The 18471-nt window shown below is 29.5% G+C and overlaps 1 protein-coding gene across 2 annotated transcripts in view; it reads right to left on the reverse strand.

Annotated features, from left to right (window-relative positions):
* LOC143236617 (uncharacterized) overlaps positions 1 to 18471 on the reverse strand; it is a 102540-nt gene that overhangs the window by 2990 nt on the left and 81079 nt on the right. For both annotated transcript variants that reach the window (XM_076474941.1, XM_076474942.1), the window contains exons 5-16: positions 18019 to 18126; positions 17293 to 17449; positions 16097 to 16200; positions 13410 to 13586; positions 12751 to 12939; positions 10377 to 10556; positions 7901 to 8005; positions 5883 to 6140; positions 4124 to 4249; positions 3156 to 3240; positions 2488 to 2646; positions 1937 to 2014 (exon numbers count right to left, since the gene is read on the reverse strand). In XM_076474941.1, coding sequence (XP_076331056.1) covers positions 1937 to 2014; positions 2488 to 2646; positions 3156 to 3240; positions 4124 to 4249; positions 5883 to 6140; positions 7901 to 8005; positions 10377 to 10556; positions 12751 to 12939; positions 13410 to 13586; positions 16097 to 16200; positions 17293 to 17449; positions 18019 to 18126 — 1726 coding nt within the window. The remainder of the gene's footprint in view (positions 1 to 1936; positions 2015 to 2487; positions 2647 to 3155; positions 3241 to 4123; positions 4250 to 5882; positions 6141 to 7900; positions 8006 to 10376; positions 10557 to 12750; positions 12940 to 13409; positions 13587 to 16096; positions 16201 to 17292; positions 17450 to 18018; positions 18127 to 18471) is intronic.

Genomic DNA, 18471 nt, shown 5'->3' on the forward strand with positions numbered 1-18471 from the left:
GTAGGTAAGCAAATACTAAGATGTCTTAGTAAAAAGAAATATTTTATCATAACATAAAATGCTGTGTCTCAGGTATATGTTGTTCAAAAACATTATACAAATATGATTATAAATACTATGTTGTATTTGCTATTTGATTAGTGAGGTTTTTAACCTCAATAGTTTATTTAAAAAAAAAGTCAACACTCTGCTGTAAGCTAATCAATTGTATAATCTTTAAAACATAAATCTGAACATTTCTTGTCACCTTACAATAATAGTTGCTAATAATTTTTTACAGGTAGTTCTTAACATTTCCACACTACTTAAAGATAGCATCATTTCTTCACGTACACCGATATGATCACATAGATTGTTTAGTCAGTCTTCATCAACTTTTACAGATGTTCTTTCTTACGTTAAGCTATGATATTTGTGCATGTTAACAATTATTATTCATACAGTAAGATCCAGGTTTGTCAGATAATACAATTATGATAGCATGAGCCTTGAAACTTAAATTCAGCTGAGGTTCTTGGAAATGGGGAAAAAGTATTAATGGGGGGGAAAGAAATAGCATAAATCTATGCTCATAAACAGGGGTAGGTGGGTGGGGTTCTGCCAAACCCCCTATTTTAAGGATGTACAAAAATTATGATTATGTCATTATAACACAGATACTTGTGCTATTCAACCTTTGCTACATAGTCTATATTCTTTTGACAAACTATAAGCATGTCCCCAAACCCCACATAGCATTAGCATGCTTTACATGCTGATCTTGTTTTGTAGAATATGTATTGGCTTTTGATGTCACAAATTAGAAAGCCCCCCCTTTAAACATCGTACTACAGGCCTGATACCATATTCTTTGTTTTTCATTCACTCTTTAAACTGTAGCCTTCTTCAAGTTCAAATGGATGAAGATCTCAAAAGTACCTGAATATAAGGGTGAAGAAGATGTGCAAGATACAAAGAGTGTGTGTGATATACATATGATAACGAACATTGTTTAAAACCATTTAATAAAGCAATATTTTAAAATCAGATTTAAGATTATTAAATACAACACACACATACGAAAACATCTCATAATACTATGTCTCCAGGCTGAATAGCCTGGAAACTTAAGAAATGTTGAGAAGGGGAAATAAATGTAGGTGATCCAATTATTTTTTATGCAGGGGGGACACTTTGTAGTTAAATATGCTTATCAGAAATCATTTCATTTCTCTAAATACTGCTCATGGCAAAATTTGTAAAACTCTTATCTTTTTTGTCATTACAGATTCCATAACTTGTTCCTGAGAATAGTACAGACCTGGCATGGTTGGTGATAGAGTTTTCAAAAAAAAATCCCACATCTTCTATCACAATAGTGTTCTTACTGTATTGCAAGATAAGGTGAAATTGTACTTCTTTTCTACCTTCATGTCGTACAAGTTTCCTTTTGTTGATAAGATGCACAGTATTGGTTTAGATATATCTAATTTACTTTGTAACCACAAATATATAAAATAACTATACTATTTCATTGAAGAAATATCTCACTGGTACATATATCTAGAATAACTAAATTTTAAGTTGTTCTTTTTCCTCCTTTGTCTAATTTTTAATTTTATTAACTTATTAGTTCTTAACTTTATACCAGATAAGAATTGTTATAATTTGAGTTCAATTCTATTGCTGAATGTAGGAGAATGTGTATATCACAGACATACATGTTCTCAACAAAAACTGAGCTCGCATAAGACATGTTGCATATGTGTTTTATCAAGAAACTCTTCTTTACAACTGAATAGCAACAAATAATTACAAGTACATAAGAATTTAAAATAAATAAATAAATATAAATATACATACACACACGTGTACAATTTATTGGGATACTTAAGTACTCAATTTGCACTACATTTTAAAAAAGCACAATACACAGCCAGTATTTGGCTTTGCTTACCTCTCGGTCTCTTGGGTTTCTGTTTGTTAAGTAAGGCTAACTTGGCAGCCTTTTTGGCTTGTTCTGTGATAATGAAACCTAAGAAAATGCAGTACATGAATAAGTAGTTATGAATTTAGCACCATTATACAATCATGCTAAATGAAAAAACATGGAAACTAATACCAGCAACCTAAGCATGGAGCAAATTTTATTAATTTTCCAAATAGTCAGTACAATTACGTCAAAATGTAATATCATTTAGCTGCAATGGATATTTAATTCTGGTTGCAATAAACTTGTTATGAGAACATCAAAAGTCCACTGGTTCACTGACACTATCTTGAATATTTGTAAAAACTCCAGTTAAAAAATCAAACAAGTTTCAAATGTCATAAAATAAAATTTATCTGGTTGAAAAAATTCAGCATCATATTTTTAAAACAATTTTTGAAAAAAAAGAAACCTACTTCGACTTATTATTTTTTACAGTTTTCTTCATAAGAATTAATTGAATGTGATGTGATATGCATCTCAGTTATTGATTAAACCATCAAGCCTAAACTACATACCTTGTTCTTTGTCTTCTTCAACAAGCTTTCTTTCTTCCCTAAACGCTTGCATCCAACAGTCTTTCTCAGCTGCTGTTTTGGTGTAAAACATGAACCATTTCTCTCTGCTTCCACAATAAATCTTCCATGCATGTTTCACAGTTACTCCAAACTGAGAATCTAGTACAATTCAAACATATTTTTAGAATTATTTATTATCTATACATCATAGTTTATCTTTTTCTTTCTTTAATACGTTCAAACTTTTTTGATTTTTCTATCCATCTGTTATTTAAAACAACTTCTGCAATTTACTGTCTACCCACTGTAGCTGATCTTTTCTTTCTTTGATCAGCTGAGCTTGCTATTTTGACCATGACTGAAACAAATAATGGAATACCATTTCATTATCCCTAATCTTCAACTTCCACAATACAAAAATTCTCCTGAAATATTATGTTTATGATTATTGAATTTCAAAAGTGAGTGAAAATTATAGCCTAAAGAAATCAGCTAACTATTATCCTTTTTACAATCAAACTTTGAACTGTATTCATAAACACTTGTGATATCTTTACCATGCTAAATTACAAAACTTGCTTGTGTTACCTATTCAACTCTAAGCTTTAGCTTGTATAACATGAAAGATATAGAAGAGATAATACAAAAACTGCAAAATAAATTATTACCTTTCCCATCTTCTACATCAAGAACCCGAGAAAAATCTAAAGGTATTCTTCCTTTGTATACAAAGTTGTTTCTTTTTAAAATATCCTATAGAAGAAGAAAGTAAAATGTGTTAATTTTCAGTTACTTTCTTTAATTTTTAGATTTGAAACTTAAGTGTATTACACCTTAAATATAGCTATTGTGCATCTGTCTTGCACACAGGTTCAAAATGAATGAATAAACTTAAAACATGAATTACAAAACTTTGAGAAATTTTAAGAAATTAAAACATATATAAACAAGTTGGTTTTAGCCCACAAGTGTAGAATAAACATCAGCGTCATCAAGCACAGACCAAGTGTGTGCTTGTTTAAAATGTTGTTTACAAAATAAATTCACACCAAAATCAGTAAAGAAAAGTTAACTTATTTTATTGGGTTTTTTTATATCCACAGATGCACAGATAGAAACAAACATTTAATTTCAGCTTTTATTAATTCTACAACTTCTCAAGCAAGAAAATAGATAAATTTCCACAATCATAAAGTTCTACATGTGGAATTCTGTCATTATCATGCAACTAAGCAATTAATACCAAGTAAATAAGAAAACACATAACACTAAATATGTTTTAAAATAAGTTATTTATTAACTTTTAATCCTCAAAATTACATAAAACTGCATATAATTTCACCTGTAGACTTATTCCAAGGAAGTATGTTACAGTTAAGACCTATAAAAACATAAAACACACCCACCATAATAAGATTTAAACATTTTAAAATGTCCTACAGTGGAAAATGATAAATAATAGTTTACTTTAGATGTGAACAGAAGTTTGAAAAACTTTCCTTATTAATAGTATTTTCTCAACTAACTAATAAAAAAGCTTCTTGTGAAAACCAGTTAAAGAAAGATATAGATATGCTTACTTAAAAATTAAAGCTTAATATTAGTAATCATCTATAAGTTAATAATATCTGACTACCTTTTTACAGTAAACTAACAGATGGTCAAACAAGAACAAACTATGCTCTCGGGACCAGGCTGGAGAAACACGGGTTACGTCTCCATTGTGAATCAGAACAGAAGAAGTTGTGAGAAGATCAGGGCCCTAAAATATTTAAATTGCTGAAGTTATAAAACATTTCAAATATAAACATTTGAAAAGATTTTTGAAAGCCCAAAACAATATAAAGACCTGATTATAAATTATGACAATGATATAATAAAATTATCCACTACATATAATGTCATTCAAACTGCTTTCAACAAGCCATATTCTGTATGAAATACTATACTAAGTCATGTGCTGAAATAAAATAAAATAATAAATGACCAATGTCTTTACATCACCAAATTTTACTAAATATCATTTGAGAAGACAGATATCTGTCTGTTGAGGTTGCACATAGTTGAACCATTTTTGTCTCACAGTCAGCTCTACTTAGCCCTATACAGGGTAGAGTTACTTGATCAGTTAAAAATTTGTCTGAGGAGGCCTAGATATTAAAAACGGTTACAAGGAAGTTTTGTAAACAATTTTTCTGATATAAGTTCAGTAATTTTGAGTTCAGAACATGCTTGAAATACCACAATTCTACTAGCAAAATAATATCACTTGGGAAAATGGATGTCTTTTCATCCAATGTTGTATGAATATAAAGAAATATACAAAAAACAAAAGTATAGATATAAGAGTAACTTATTAGGGACACTAATTTGTGTGTGTGTGTCTTCTTGAATCTTAATACCTTTTTAGTGCAAAATGTTTAAACTATTTTTTTTGTAATACTGTAAAATCAAAATGATTTGTAAAAGAAAATTAAAAAAATATTCTTTCAGACACTTTATACTTATAAAAAATGTTACATTTTTATATAAAAATGCATATGCAATAAGCATGCTTCAGTTTTACGTTTGCTGTGCTATTTTCAAAATGTTTGTTAATAAATTCAGTTTTGTGAATTCTGTTACCAACTTCAAAAAGATGGATGGCTAATTTAAACTTCTGAAAGTGAGGTGTTAAAAAGTAGTCCTGCTGGTAACAAATGCATAAACAAGGAAAACTAATTATAAACCTTGAAGGTGAAGTGAATACTCATAGCACCAAGATTGCTGAAAATTGTTTCTAATTTTAAACAAACATTTTAAAAGAACATATCTTAGTGGCTAAATATTTAATTTTGTGTTGGTCAGATAAGAATGCAAATTGAGGTAAATATCACAATGCTATATATTTTATTAAATAAACACATTTGACAAGTAATGTAAAAAAGAAACATTAGGTGTAATTTTGTTTATTAAACATTACACCTTTTACAATAAGGAAGAATATTATTTTAAAACAGGTATGATATTTATATCACTAGTGCAATAATTCTAAGTGCACCAGTTTTTAATGGTAAATACCAATTATCCCCCCATTTTTTTGTCATGAACCTGTTACTTGAGAAAAATCACACCAGTGATCAAAACATTGTATCTGTTTTCAAAAATATTATTCCTTACTGTAAAAGCTGCAGCTTGGAATAAACTAATACTTATAATCAGTAAGTAGACTCAAAACAAAACTATTAATTAGATGTCTTCTTCCATTTGATTTGTATATTAATTACCACAATTTGAACTTATTGCAAAGAAATTTTAGCACACAGAAAATTTTATACCTGTATACACACTGTTACAAAAGAAGTGATGGACACTACATCATCCAATATACAAGGAAATATTTTAACAAAACATACCTCCCATCCATCAACTGACTGCTGCCATTCTGCTATTCTTTCTAAACACTCCATTCTACGTTTCCTTTCATTGACCAGCTGGGCCACTTCTCGCATGGCTTCCAAGGCATTCTTCACTGGCTGGTAGTCAGGGTGGTCAACATGAGTGTACTTGAGCAGTTCTGCCAGCTGCAAAGGATACTTACAAATCTTCTGGACAGGGGTCAACAGAAAACCATCAAGTGAAATATCTATCATATCCTGAAGAAGTCTACAAGCCTGTAATACCAACAACATAGGTTTTTTTTTTTTATAAACAAGCTATACCTTTGAGATGTATACCTAATATTATGTTATTTGAAAAGGAAAATGGAATCTGATGACCAGGAACAAAAGTAACTTGTAGTTAACTGCTAATTACAAATAGTTACTAATGAGTATTCATCAACTGGACAGTTAGAATTGTTGTGATAGTGCATGTACAACTGAAAACATTTTCTGTGTTCTATCCAACTCATTAGAAGAATATATCATTTCTCATACTGATGTTTATCAGTGAACACAACACCTCTAAAGCAGAACCTAATTACCCTATAAGTATGGGTAGTGTGTGTGTGTCTTTCTTTTAGCAAAGCCAAATTTGGCTATCTGCTGAGTCCACCTAGGGGAATCGAACCCCTGATTTTTTGCATTGTAAATCCATAGACTCACTGCTGTACCAGCAGGGGACCTATGGGTAATGAATTAAAGTACATAAGACAAACTTTATGCAAATCCCGGTCACACCAAACATGCCCGCCCTTTCAGCGGTGGTGGCATTATAATGTAATGGTCAATCCCACTATTCATTGGTAAAAGAGTAGCCCAAGAGTTGGCAGTGAGTGGTGATGACTAGCTGCCTTCCCTCTAGTCTTACACTGCTAAATTAGGAACAGCTAGCACAGATAGCCCTCGAGTAGCTTTCTGCGAAATTCAAAAAACAAACAACAAACTTTATGAAAGTGCCATTCAATACAGTATTATGTATTTGAATGCAGAGTTATCAACCATTCATGTTACTCTATACTGCTTACTTAGTAACAGTTGAGGAAGGTAATACAAGATAAAATTGTGATAATGAATAAAACTGTAGATATATTTTTCAAAGATTCCAGAGATTATGTAATACAATGTACAAACTGAACAAATAAAGTATTATTCTTCTTCACATAAACAACTTCTTACACTGACTTGTAAATTCACAGACATATCTTAAATAGAAATACTTTTGAAACACATCTGATTTATACATTTTATCAAAATCTTGCCATGTATCATGAAGATACATATACACACACACACACACACACACACACACACATTTGGAATTACAGTCAACATTCTTCCTCCATTACTGGGTTGGCTTACTGAACCAAACCAATGTACATAAATGAAATGCTAGAGAATACTACAAAAATACCAAAAGTATTGCCAAAAGAAGCAAAATTGTGTACCTCAGTATGAAAACATTTTTTAAGAGGAGCATGACAATTTATTTGTATATTAGAATAATATACATTCTATACTTTTAATGTATTAACAGCTCAAATTTCTAGAAACTACATAAAAAAGTCACAAAAAGATCAAGTCATAACAGTTATGTAAAATATTTATTTACTCCATATATTAGTCCTAAAATACAAGTTTCAACGACGCCTACTTTTCCTATCACTTTCTCCTTGTGACTCAATAAAAGTGAAAATTTTTTAATCTTGTTCTTAATATGCACTGCGAGTTAAAACAATATCTGAATATGAAAAGAGTAACCTAACTCAGTAGCTATATTTTTTAAAAAGACTGGCTCCGAACTTGATTTATTAAGGCCTAACTCACTCCTGAATCAATCTAATTCTAACAATCAATATCATGAAACACACAAACCACTCTTAACAATTTATTTTCAGTAAAAAACATTTCAAAAACAACACATGCTTCTACTACAGAACATGTTTTACAACTTTACAAAAAAAATTAGATTCTACATAATTACATTGGCTTACCTCAAAAAAATGACAATATTTTGGATAACTGTACAGCTCTTGTAATTCACTGACTGCTAAAGGATGGTTGTTACAGTAATCAGAGTAGATTCTGAATTCTTCTTTCTATCAGAAAGATAAACAACAAGAACTATTGACTTTTATATAAAAACAAATTTTATTAAACGGAAAGTATTACAATAACAGATATAAAAATTATCAATCAGAAAACTTAAGAAAAAGCCTTTATTTGATTGTGTATTTTTAATTAAACACAAAGCTACAAAATGGACTGTGTGTGTTCTGCCCACCATGGGTATCAAAATCTGGTTTAAAGCACTGTAAGTCTGTAAACATACCACTGTGCCACTTGGGGACAAAAGTCCTTTAATAAGTCATCAAAAAATATCTCAACTTATAAGGTTTACTGTCACATTTACATTATACTTACTGACCACCCATTATTTGACAGTAAATGCTTATTCATTTCTCTTCTGAAAGTTAAATGTAAAAACATGTTTTACGGATAAGTTTCAAAAATTTAGTTATATTGTAATAACAGTATATGAATGGAAAATGTTCATACGTTTTCAAAAAGATAAAAACCCTATAACCTGACTGCATTCAAAAGATAGATCATTCTCCTGGGCAAACTGTTTGCTACTGAAAAATAAAGGCCCATCTTTTGAATGCCCTTAGGTTATAGGGTTTTACTCATTTTACATCAAAACTTCTTGATCCTATGTGTTTTTTCAACATCAATAATATACTTCTCTTCTAAATATTTCACAAAAACAGTTTTTTTTACATATTTAGTCATCTCCTGTAAGTCGTCCTCAATTATAATTTGGACTACTGTATATTTATGTTAAGTTCAAATGTTCTCCTTGATAAAGCCTTAAGTTGAACCATGCAAAAAACTAGTTCTCAAAGAAATATTCTTACATCATTAAAAGTCTAACCCTGAAATTTATTAAATGTGGTGGCAAAGGCAATGAATTTTAAGGTGAAGAGAAATTCCCAAATGTATAACTTTTCACTAACAATGCTCATACATTTTTTTCTACTAAATTTTTCAAAAATCTTTTATCAAAAATGAAAAACATTAAAAATAATGTATAATAATATCACCTACTGCATTGATAATTATTTTTGACACATACAGTTACTCAAGTTTAATGTGCAATGATATTAACTTGTATTTAATAAATAGTAGTAGTCATATTTTTCCAAATATTCAAAGAGCTTGCTCCAGATATAATAATGAATATTTAAAACAAATAAATAAAAAATTAACATGAAATCCTGGCTTTGCTGGGATTTGAACTTGAGACTTCCACATGATAGTTAAACACCATAAGCAATGTTACAGGCAGTCTTTGTGATTAAATGTTAACAATTAATTTGAATACCTAATATAAAATGTCACATTACTGTGCATTGCCTAATATTGTAATATCTTTTTCTAGACATGAAGAGTTAATTAATAAGATGAAATAAAGATATAAAAAATTCTCACTCAACTGACATTTGAAGTTGAGACTACCATTTGAGACAAACCACTAAACCAATATGAGCATTATCAACAGAATTAAGTATCACCAACAACTGAAGCATTTCAAACAGACAGTGGCTTTCATCACAGACCAGCATAAAATACCCATGCTCTGATGCAGGATTCTAAAATACCAGTGTTTCCATTATCTTAATTACTTCTATAGCTAGTTCAATTAGCCAATTCTTTAACAGATCTATCTGCTGCCACTTCCTAAACTTAATTCAGTTCAACTCTTTTTAAAAGCAAATAGTTTTAATTTAGTTTTTCAGATTCATTTTCTTTCTTCCTGTGTTTTTATTTGAATTATTATCATTCTTCACTATTCTCTGATTCATATTATTTTTCCTGTTGTTTGATGCCACTTCTTAAGCTTAGTTCAATTTTTTTTAATCCACCAATTTGTATTTTCTTCACGTTTACATTGAAAAGAGTATTTGGTAGAAACTCCACATATTTTTCATTCTGTAAGTGAGATTTTAAAGAAAAAAAAGGTACTATTCTATAGACCTACAGGAATCAAAATTATGGGGCTTAAAGATTATAGGAGAAAAAAAATAGTCAAACTTTTTTGAGTCAAATATAATACTCAGGTACACTCCCTCAGAATTCCCTAGGTATGCATGCAAAGTTTCAGGTCTATAGGATCTATCCTCTTGAAGCTATGATGGTCACACACACACACACACACACTCTTTTATTGTTATATATCGTAACAGATTTAGGGGTTAGACAACTAATTACAGCATTCTGTTGTATTTCTCAGAATTTTTTCATTGTTTAAAACTGGTTAGATGTATATTCTGTAAGACATTAACAAATGTATCAAAAATCTAAATGTTATATATCAATGTTTATTAAATTAATTTGCTGATTCCCAACAATTAAATGCATTTAATAATATTCAGCTTTACAACTAATGATACAAACTAGAATATTTACATGTTGAGAAAAACAGTCTCCAATTAGACTGTTGTAAGGAGCATCCCAATCCATACAGGCTTCAAGTTGTTGTAGAAAACTACTCTGAAATCTGTATATTTCTTGAATATTACCAAACACTGTGGCAATTCTGTCAGCTGAAAACATGTCTGGTCGACGACGGACTTGTTTCAGGTAACCCTACATAATAAATAGAATTTAAGTACAAAATAATATATATATATATATATATATATATATATTTAATTTTCCAATTTCAAACTAATTTGTGATTGCTTAATCTAAAAGACCAATTATAGAATTAAAAGACACTATACAAACTTTCTTATAATATATATATATTTAATTTTCCAATTTCAAACTAATTTGTGATTGTTTAATCTAAAAGACCAATTATAGAATTAAAAGACACTATACAAACTTTCTTCAAGACCAACCTTCAATTTAAAGAAACAAAATCTAGCTTTAGTTATCACTCCCCAGTGTTAAGTGACATTTACTATTCAAACTGTATAAAATGTATAAAACTTTAATTCAAGGTCATAGTTCTATAATTTCATTTTTACTCCCATTAACCCTTTCACAACAGGTAGGGTTTCAAAGGCCACGTCATTGTGTTTGTTGACTTGCATTCAAAATCTTATTGAACTACTATTTTATGAATTTATGTCACTATGTTTGAAATCAAATTATAGATTATAATTCAAGTTTAATATTATGTATGAATTAATTTCTTAATTTAAAAGTAAATATAAAAAGGACACAAATATAGATTTTAGTGAGTCACATGGTGTATGTTGAATGCAGCACTTTTAAAATTAGATGTTTGTGATGTCAAAATACTAAAGTCTATAGTTTCATAGAAATGAGAAACTCAAATTACCAACATAAAGAAGCTAGAATATAAAATAAGAACCTATATTTTTATTTTTGCTGAGACATGGTTTATGTACTGAATCAAACACAGTGGCCCAGTTCACTTCTTTCCATTTTGGAAACAGTCCCTTATATACACTTATTTCAGTATATGACATGTGAATAACCAATTGACAGCTTAGAATGCCCACCTAGTGGATTTCTTAGTCATTTTAATCTGTGAAAAGGCTATCACATCCTTTCAAACTCAAATTTCAAGAAGGTAAGTTGTATCTTTATTCTGCTCAAAGTCTTATATTTCTTTAAACTTAAATACATTTTACTTACTTAGTTTAAAAACTTACAGCAGAACTCTATGATATCAGTGTAGTTATTTATGATTTTTTTGGTTATTCAACTGTATATACAAAACCTAAAAAAAATTGTTTGATATCCTCAACATGCGAAATTTTAAAAGGCTTAACAGCTTATGTCCAGTAGCAACTGAAGTCAAAGATCAAAGCTAGAAGCAATAGAAATATATTGTTCTATATTTAAAGAAAAATAAATTTAATAATTTACTTCTAAATAATTATAACCTATATACATATATAATGTATAATAATTGAAATGTGACTGTATATTACAAAATACTAGTCCAATAAAACACAGACAAAACAATGAAAACCAAATGTCAAGTTTATATTATAGGATATGTAATATGACTGTACATACACCATGTTAGTGCAAGTTATGTAATGTGAGGTAGGCATGTCTGGAAGGTCAATAAAACAAAAATATATATATATACATATATATAAATATATTGCATTATGAGACTTAAGCTACTTAACCCAAGCATTTGTTTTCATGTTACTATTAATCTGTAGTCATTCTAGCATGAAAACATCATAATTCATATTTATTTCTTTTTCTTTTTTTTTTATAATGGTTACGAGGTTAATCAAGTGAAAGACCCCACGTAGTTAGGTTATAGAAAATAACAAAATATAGTCTTGCCAAAAACAAATGTTTGAAATGTATTTAGCACATTTTAGAAATTACGCAAATAATTAGATTAAGCATATTTTTTAATCATAACAAGAAATCACTTCACAGTGAGACTAATAATGAAACATACTCAATACTTTCGCAAGCAAAGCTTTAAAAAATATTTCATTAAATAAAATCTGATTTTTTTGTATACAAAATAAATGTAAACTTTACTAAAATTCTCCCAAATTTTGTTAAGATTCACATGCTGTATCAAAAGTTATAGTGCAAACACTTAATGTGTGCAAATGTGTATATTATACCAAGCCCATTGCAAGTGTTAAATAAAACTAAAATAACTTGATTATGCCATAAACAATTGATAATGACAATATTTATGTACAATATACAATATTCACACCTTTTAGCCAAAAGAATGGTCCAAAATAATAGTACAATTTCTAATCATCCTTACGAAATATATTCTTACAAAAACACACTACACTTTCATTTTCATACAACATACCTCTACCACATCTTTTAAGTGCTGAACAAAATCCTTTTCAGTGCTTATAATCTCTTGAATTACATTAGCCCGAACTTGCTCATTGCTAAGTAAACTAACACTCATCTTCCGTGGAGGCTGTCTTGTGAGTGTTCCATCAGCCATTTTACTAATACAGTCCTCAACTGTATCTTCCTGGTTTACACGTAACTGGTAAATAGGTTTGAAATCTGGTTAGAACTCAAAACATAACTAACATTCATACTTAGCAATCAACATTTTTGATACGTTTTATGGTTACCTTTTAAAGACAAGAAAATAAATCACTTCAGTTCTTTACTTTTAAAGCATGCAATCAACCTACACATTTGGGGAAATACACAAGCCTGAAGTTCATACTGTGCAGTCCAAATAATTTATCAAAAAATAAAATGGAGAAATCACACATTCAACTTTAAAAACATATTTCTGAAACACACTAAACATTTAATACATTACTGAAATACCTCTTACTTCAGTTGCACTAAAATTTATTTAATACAAATCCAATTGCAAAGGTAACTTTAGTTTTGTGGTAAACAATAACAGAATAAAATCAACTTCAGATTGCCTATGTTCCATATAACACTACATATTTCAAACTCCCAGTAGGCTGATAGCATAAACAATAAATAACTTACCCGGACAAATGCAGCAGGGAACCAACCACTTCGGTCAGCCACTGAGCCCCACCACCAGTCTTTGTCCATTAAATCGGTTACCTCAATCACCTCACCAGCCTTAAAAGCTAATTCCTCTGTGTCAATGGTCACGTGATCCCAAAGGGCTTCAGCAAAGGTGACAGAATCCCCATATACCTGGATTTCAAGATTTATTGCAATATTTTCTTTGAAAAAATAATTATTTTTGAAAATTTCTTGAGTGGTTTAATTCAATACTTCCAGTTAAAGATAAGAAAAAGGCATGTAAGGGTAACAGCCTCACATTAAGTTTTTAAAATCTTAAGAAAAAATAACATTTTCTACGATTACACAAACTGTGTCGACAATCTTTTCTGTGTTATTAATTGTGATGAATATTTTAATATTCAGAGTTTAGAACTAAAAACGAGAAATCGAGTAATGATAACTGTTTCAAGTTAAGAACAGTTAACATGTTTTTATATAAAATTCACAGAATAGAAGTATATTTTAAGGTGCACTGCAGCAATACAAAGAAACTTTAACATACATCTACAGTGCTTATTATTCAGACAAACACTGAAATAAGACTACACAAATAACCCCATGAATTTTATAAAAATTGGAGTTGATACTAAAAACATTTCTAATCATAAAAGAAAAAAATCTTAGAATTTTTGATACCCTACAGCATTGAAAAATTTAATTTTGGCCAAGAAGTATGTAATATTTCATTTAAGTAAAGTTAATTACTTTAGTGTAACAATGAATTTTGCAATTGATATATCTACAGTTCACCCTATATTTAATATGACAGACTGTCTATTAGTATATGTAACAAATGTTAGTGCTCCATTGTACACAAGAAAAATGAAATCTGTATTCTATATAGGTTGAGTATGTTTTATATCAAAGTAATTTTGAGGTATTTTAAACCAAATTGTTACTGTCCATTTTTGTTCATGCTCTACCTGTTAATTATGTATCTTGACAATAGTTTCCATCACAAAAGGCTATGTTGCAATGCTGTCATGTTCAAAGCACACCACTTCAATGTGCGTGCTTTTTATCTGCTGAATGAATATGACAGTTTTACAGCATCTTTTTCAACACTCACATTATAAAAAAATCCACAGCCAAAGCATCTGGCAAAATGAATGGTACGTATTCACCTGGAATGGTGCAAATACCTGTTTTATTCTCCAGCTACTTGAAGCATATGGCAGTTGAATGGAAAATATGGCAAAAGCCTTATCTTAGTGAGCCCACACCCTGTTTTCCTTGTTTCTAAATGAAAATGCTTCTTCATTATGTAGTATACTGTTGTTCTGGATACCTGTACAGCTTTCATTTATAGACTCTTACTTGTTGCAAGATGCCACACCCTGCTTACCACATTTTAAGAGCGACTTGTTTCAGATCTCTTTCTGAATGGTTTTGGTTCATTAAGTTGACTCTTATTCTTTTGTTTTCCAATGCCATTAAATTAAGTACAAGGGGTTTTACCATTTTGTAAATTCTAAATGCATCTTCATGATAATATTGTATTACTATTTTGTATCTTAAGTGACCTCACACTACCAATGAAACAGTAAACAATGTCAAAATGTAGTTCTGATACATTACATTCCACTGCAATTTCATTTCTGATGTAGTTGTCTTATGACTTACTTGTTCACATTCTAAGTTGATTTAATACAATTTACTCAACCCTCTGTATATAACAGACCTCTGTTCTATATACAACAATCCTATACTATATTATGCATATAAAACAGTTACGTGTTCTACATTCCACAGAACTACAAAAGGTCCAATATTTTACTCAAGTAAAATCATTCAATATGTGTAATGTATTTTAAGTTACAAAGTCCAATCCCTAATCATTAAAAATGTATCTTGTCATACTTTCAATATTACTTTAAGCATGCTGAACTCTAGATAGAATAAGTCAATTGACCTTTTTCCTGCATTGTGCCTCAGCACCTACAGTATTATATATGTGTGTGTGTGTGTGTGTGTGTGTGTGTTGTATGTTGCATTATAGAAGCTATAACATGCTTTCTAAAACATTTCAAGATAAATCCTCAAGTTTCTGCAATAATCATTATGTGTATACTAATTCTTAGGTATGATAAACATGACAAAATAAAGGATAAGCTATGCTTCCATTAGTACAATGATTTCCTTTCATATAATTCCAAAAAAATTAAAGCAGTGAAAACAACAGAAGTCCAAAGATTTATCACAAATACGCTTCAATACTGATTACCTGTAAAGTGTACACTACACGTATGTATATAAAAATGAATTAACTATGAAATTAACAATAGTAGGCTAAAGACCAAATGGAAACAGTTTGATTGCTACTAAAAGATGAATGAGCATCATGTCCTGAAACAAAGGATTTTCCCATCAAATCATAAACAGTCTGTTTTAGTGGCTATAAAAGTATGTAGCAAAGACTGCAACACCATAAATCAACCTGAAACTGATGTTCTGCACTATGATTAAATACTGTTACTGTAAAGAAGGGGCTAAACATACACTACCTAATAAGAAACTTTCAAGACTTACTATACACACACACACATACCATATGAAGTAAACTGATAAAAAGTTACTTATTTTCTGAATGGCATCTTTATTTGAAAAATGCATGACAAAACTGATAAAAAGCTACCTACTTCTCTGAATGGTATGTCTTTATTTGAAAACGCATGATGTCCTTCTCCATCAGAAGAAAATTCATCATCTGAAGATGCTGCACTAGCACTGTGGTCTGAAATCCCTAAATAAGACATAAAATTATTAAATTAAATAATATAAACATTTTCCATTTTGTCTTTGGAAAAGTATTTCCATGACGTTCATTTATTACTTCAAGTTCATAAAGATATTTCATCTTTGTCACAACCAATCAATCTGTTACCTTACTTTCTTGTTGTTTAGGACCACATAAATGTCCTGAGATAATATAACTGTTCTAAAATATTGTAAAACAACATTGGTACAACAAGCTAATTAATTAATTGCATGAAGTAAAGCTACTTTAACAGTTTACAATAACATTTTTATTTATGGTGTAACATACTTTTTACTTGTTCTGATTACTTTAAAAATTATAATATTATGCTCATTAAATACAGGCACTGTTTAAAAGTTTTACTTTCATAAACATCTATACAGTGTAAACAAGATTATTTAGCCTAAAAATATGAAGACTAGAACATTTAGAATAATTAACATGAAGATGAAAGTTGCCCATTTACATAAAAAAAACTATAAATCTTTAAACTTAAAAAGTGTAATCTAACTTTTAATACATTTACACCACATTCATTGCCATTTATGAATTACAAATATTTTTGAGGAGCAACTCTCTACATCAATAAACAATTCTTAGAAATTGTGTAAAAATTCCCAATAAAATTGCTACAGATAAAAAAACTTTCAATTTCAGTACAATTCTTAGAGCATACACATACTAATATGCAGTCATTTGGTTCTAGCTGAATTTTGAAAATCACCCAAATTTTTGGAAAATCCATTAAAATTATGAATAGAAAATATGTATTTTTAACATAAATGATCTTCAAATTTACTTCTTTTAAGCAGTTATTTGCATTTCCTTTGAAATTACTATTAATAACTCAAATGTACCAAAACTATTTTTAAGCCAATGAAACATTGCCTTATGCTCATAGGCATTTATGTTATTACATAATAATTCCATGTGTCTAGTTCTAGAAATAGTTAATTCACTGAAAAATTAGAACTCTTGTACCACAATTTTTGTTAAGTAGTAAATAATATTAAGACAGTCAATGACTTTTAGTATAACAGAAGAAAAACCAAAAAGAAAGATTAAAGACACAAGTACCATGTAAATTATCCTCAATTTTCAGGCCCACTCCCAGCTTTTCCAGATCTAAAGGTTGGCTAATGGAGCGCCTGAGTTTTGACTGTGCCTTATGTCTTCTAAGTAATGGTCTAGATCGCTCTGTGCGTACTTTAATTGGTGGTGGTGTTGACATTTGCTAAAATAAAATCACATTATCATGAATTTAAATAAAAGTTGCTTAATTTATCAATAAATAGAAAAATTGAAGTTTAGAATGTTGTTTATAGAGAAATTTTTATAATGACTTCACCGTTAAAAATATTTTGGAAAAAATTCTCTATGTTAGTTCTTACAACAGTGGAAAACTTTATCACATAAAAGTAATTCATCTTATCTACTGGTGAACTAAAATTTAGACATTAAGTTACACCTTATAAAAAATTATATCAAAGCAATGTCCATTGAAAAAAAAATGAAATAAAATGTAGTCCAATACATAGAAATAACACAATCCCTAGAAAGTTAAATTTTGTAGATTCAAAACTACCTAGTCATCTCAGTAACAAAATATTAAAAACTTAATAAACATTAGTAAAATTGTAAAAGGAAAAAAAAAAACGGAACTTACAAAAATTTGGATGAAGCAATCAATCAAAATTTTAACCTGTACTATGTACAATATATACCAGAAAAAAATGGACTCAGTATAACACTACAACCTATTTACAATAGCAGACTGGTAGAGTGCAAATACACCATACTTACCCTCTCAACACTTGGTACTTTCTGTAATGACTGAAGAAGTCCTGTATTGCACAGATCTAATGATGGCCTTCTCTCTTTTGAACTTCTTGATCTCTCACCGAGCTGGATCTGACATATACATAATACATTATTGCAGTAACGTAAAGGTAATATGCCATACTACAACACATCATTGTCCCTAGAATTTGGGTCGGACTAGTAACAAATGAGTTTGGAAGTAAGAATTGGAAATCGTTATTGACATGTAACTAGAAATACCTACCTTAAAATAATACAACAAGAATGTGGCTACTTTTCTAAATTTAAAAAAATATATGCCAAATTACCTTCTATTTTAAAAAATTATAATTGATCAATAGTAAATTTAAAAGAAACAAAATATTAAAGTTTATTTTAACAAAGCACTCCCTCACATAAACACATGGTTGAAGCCTCAACATTTTCTCAAACAGT

Source organism: Tachypleus tridentatus, chromosome 13 (genome assembly GCF_004210375.1).
Source record: "Tachypleus tridentatus isolate NWPU-2018 chromosome 13, ASM421037v1, whole genome shotgun sequence".
Taxonomy (NCBI): domain Eukaryota; kingdom Metazoa; phylum Arthropoda; class Merostomata; order Xiphosura; family Limulidae; genus Tachypleus; species Tachypleus tridentatus.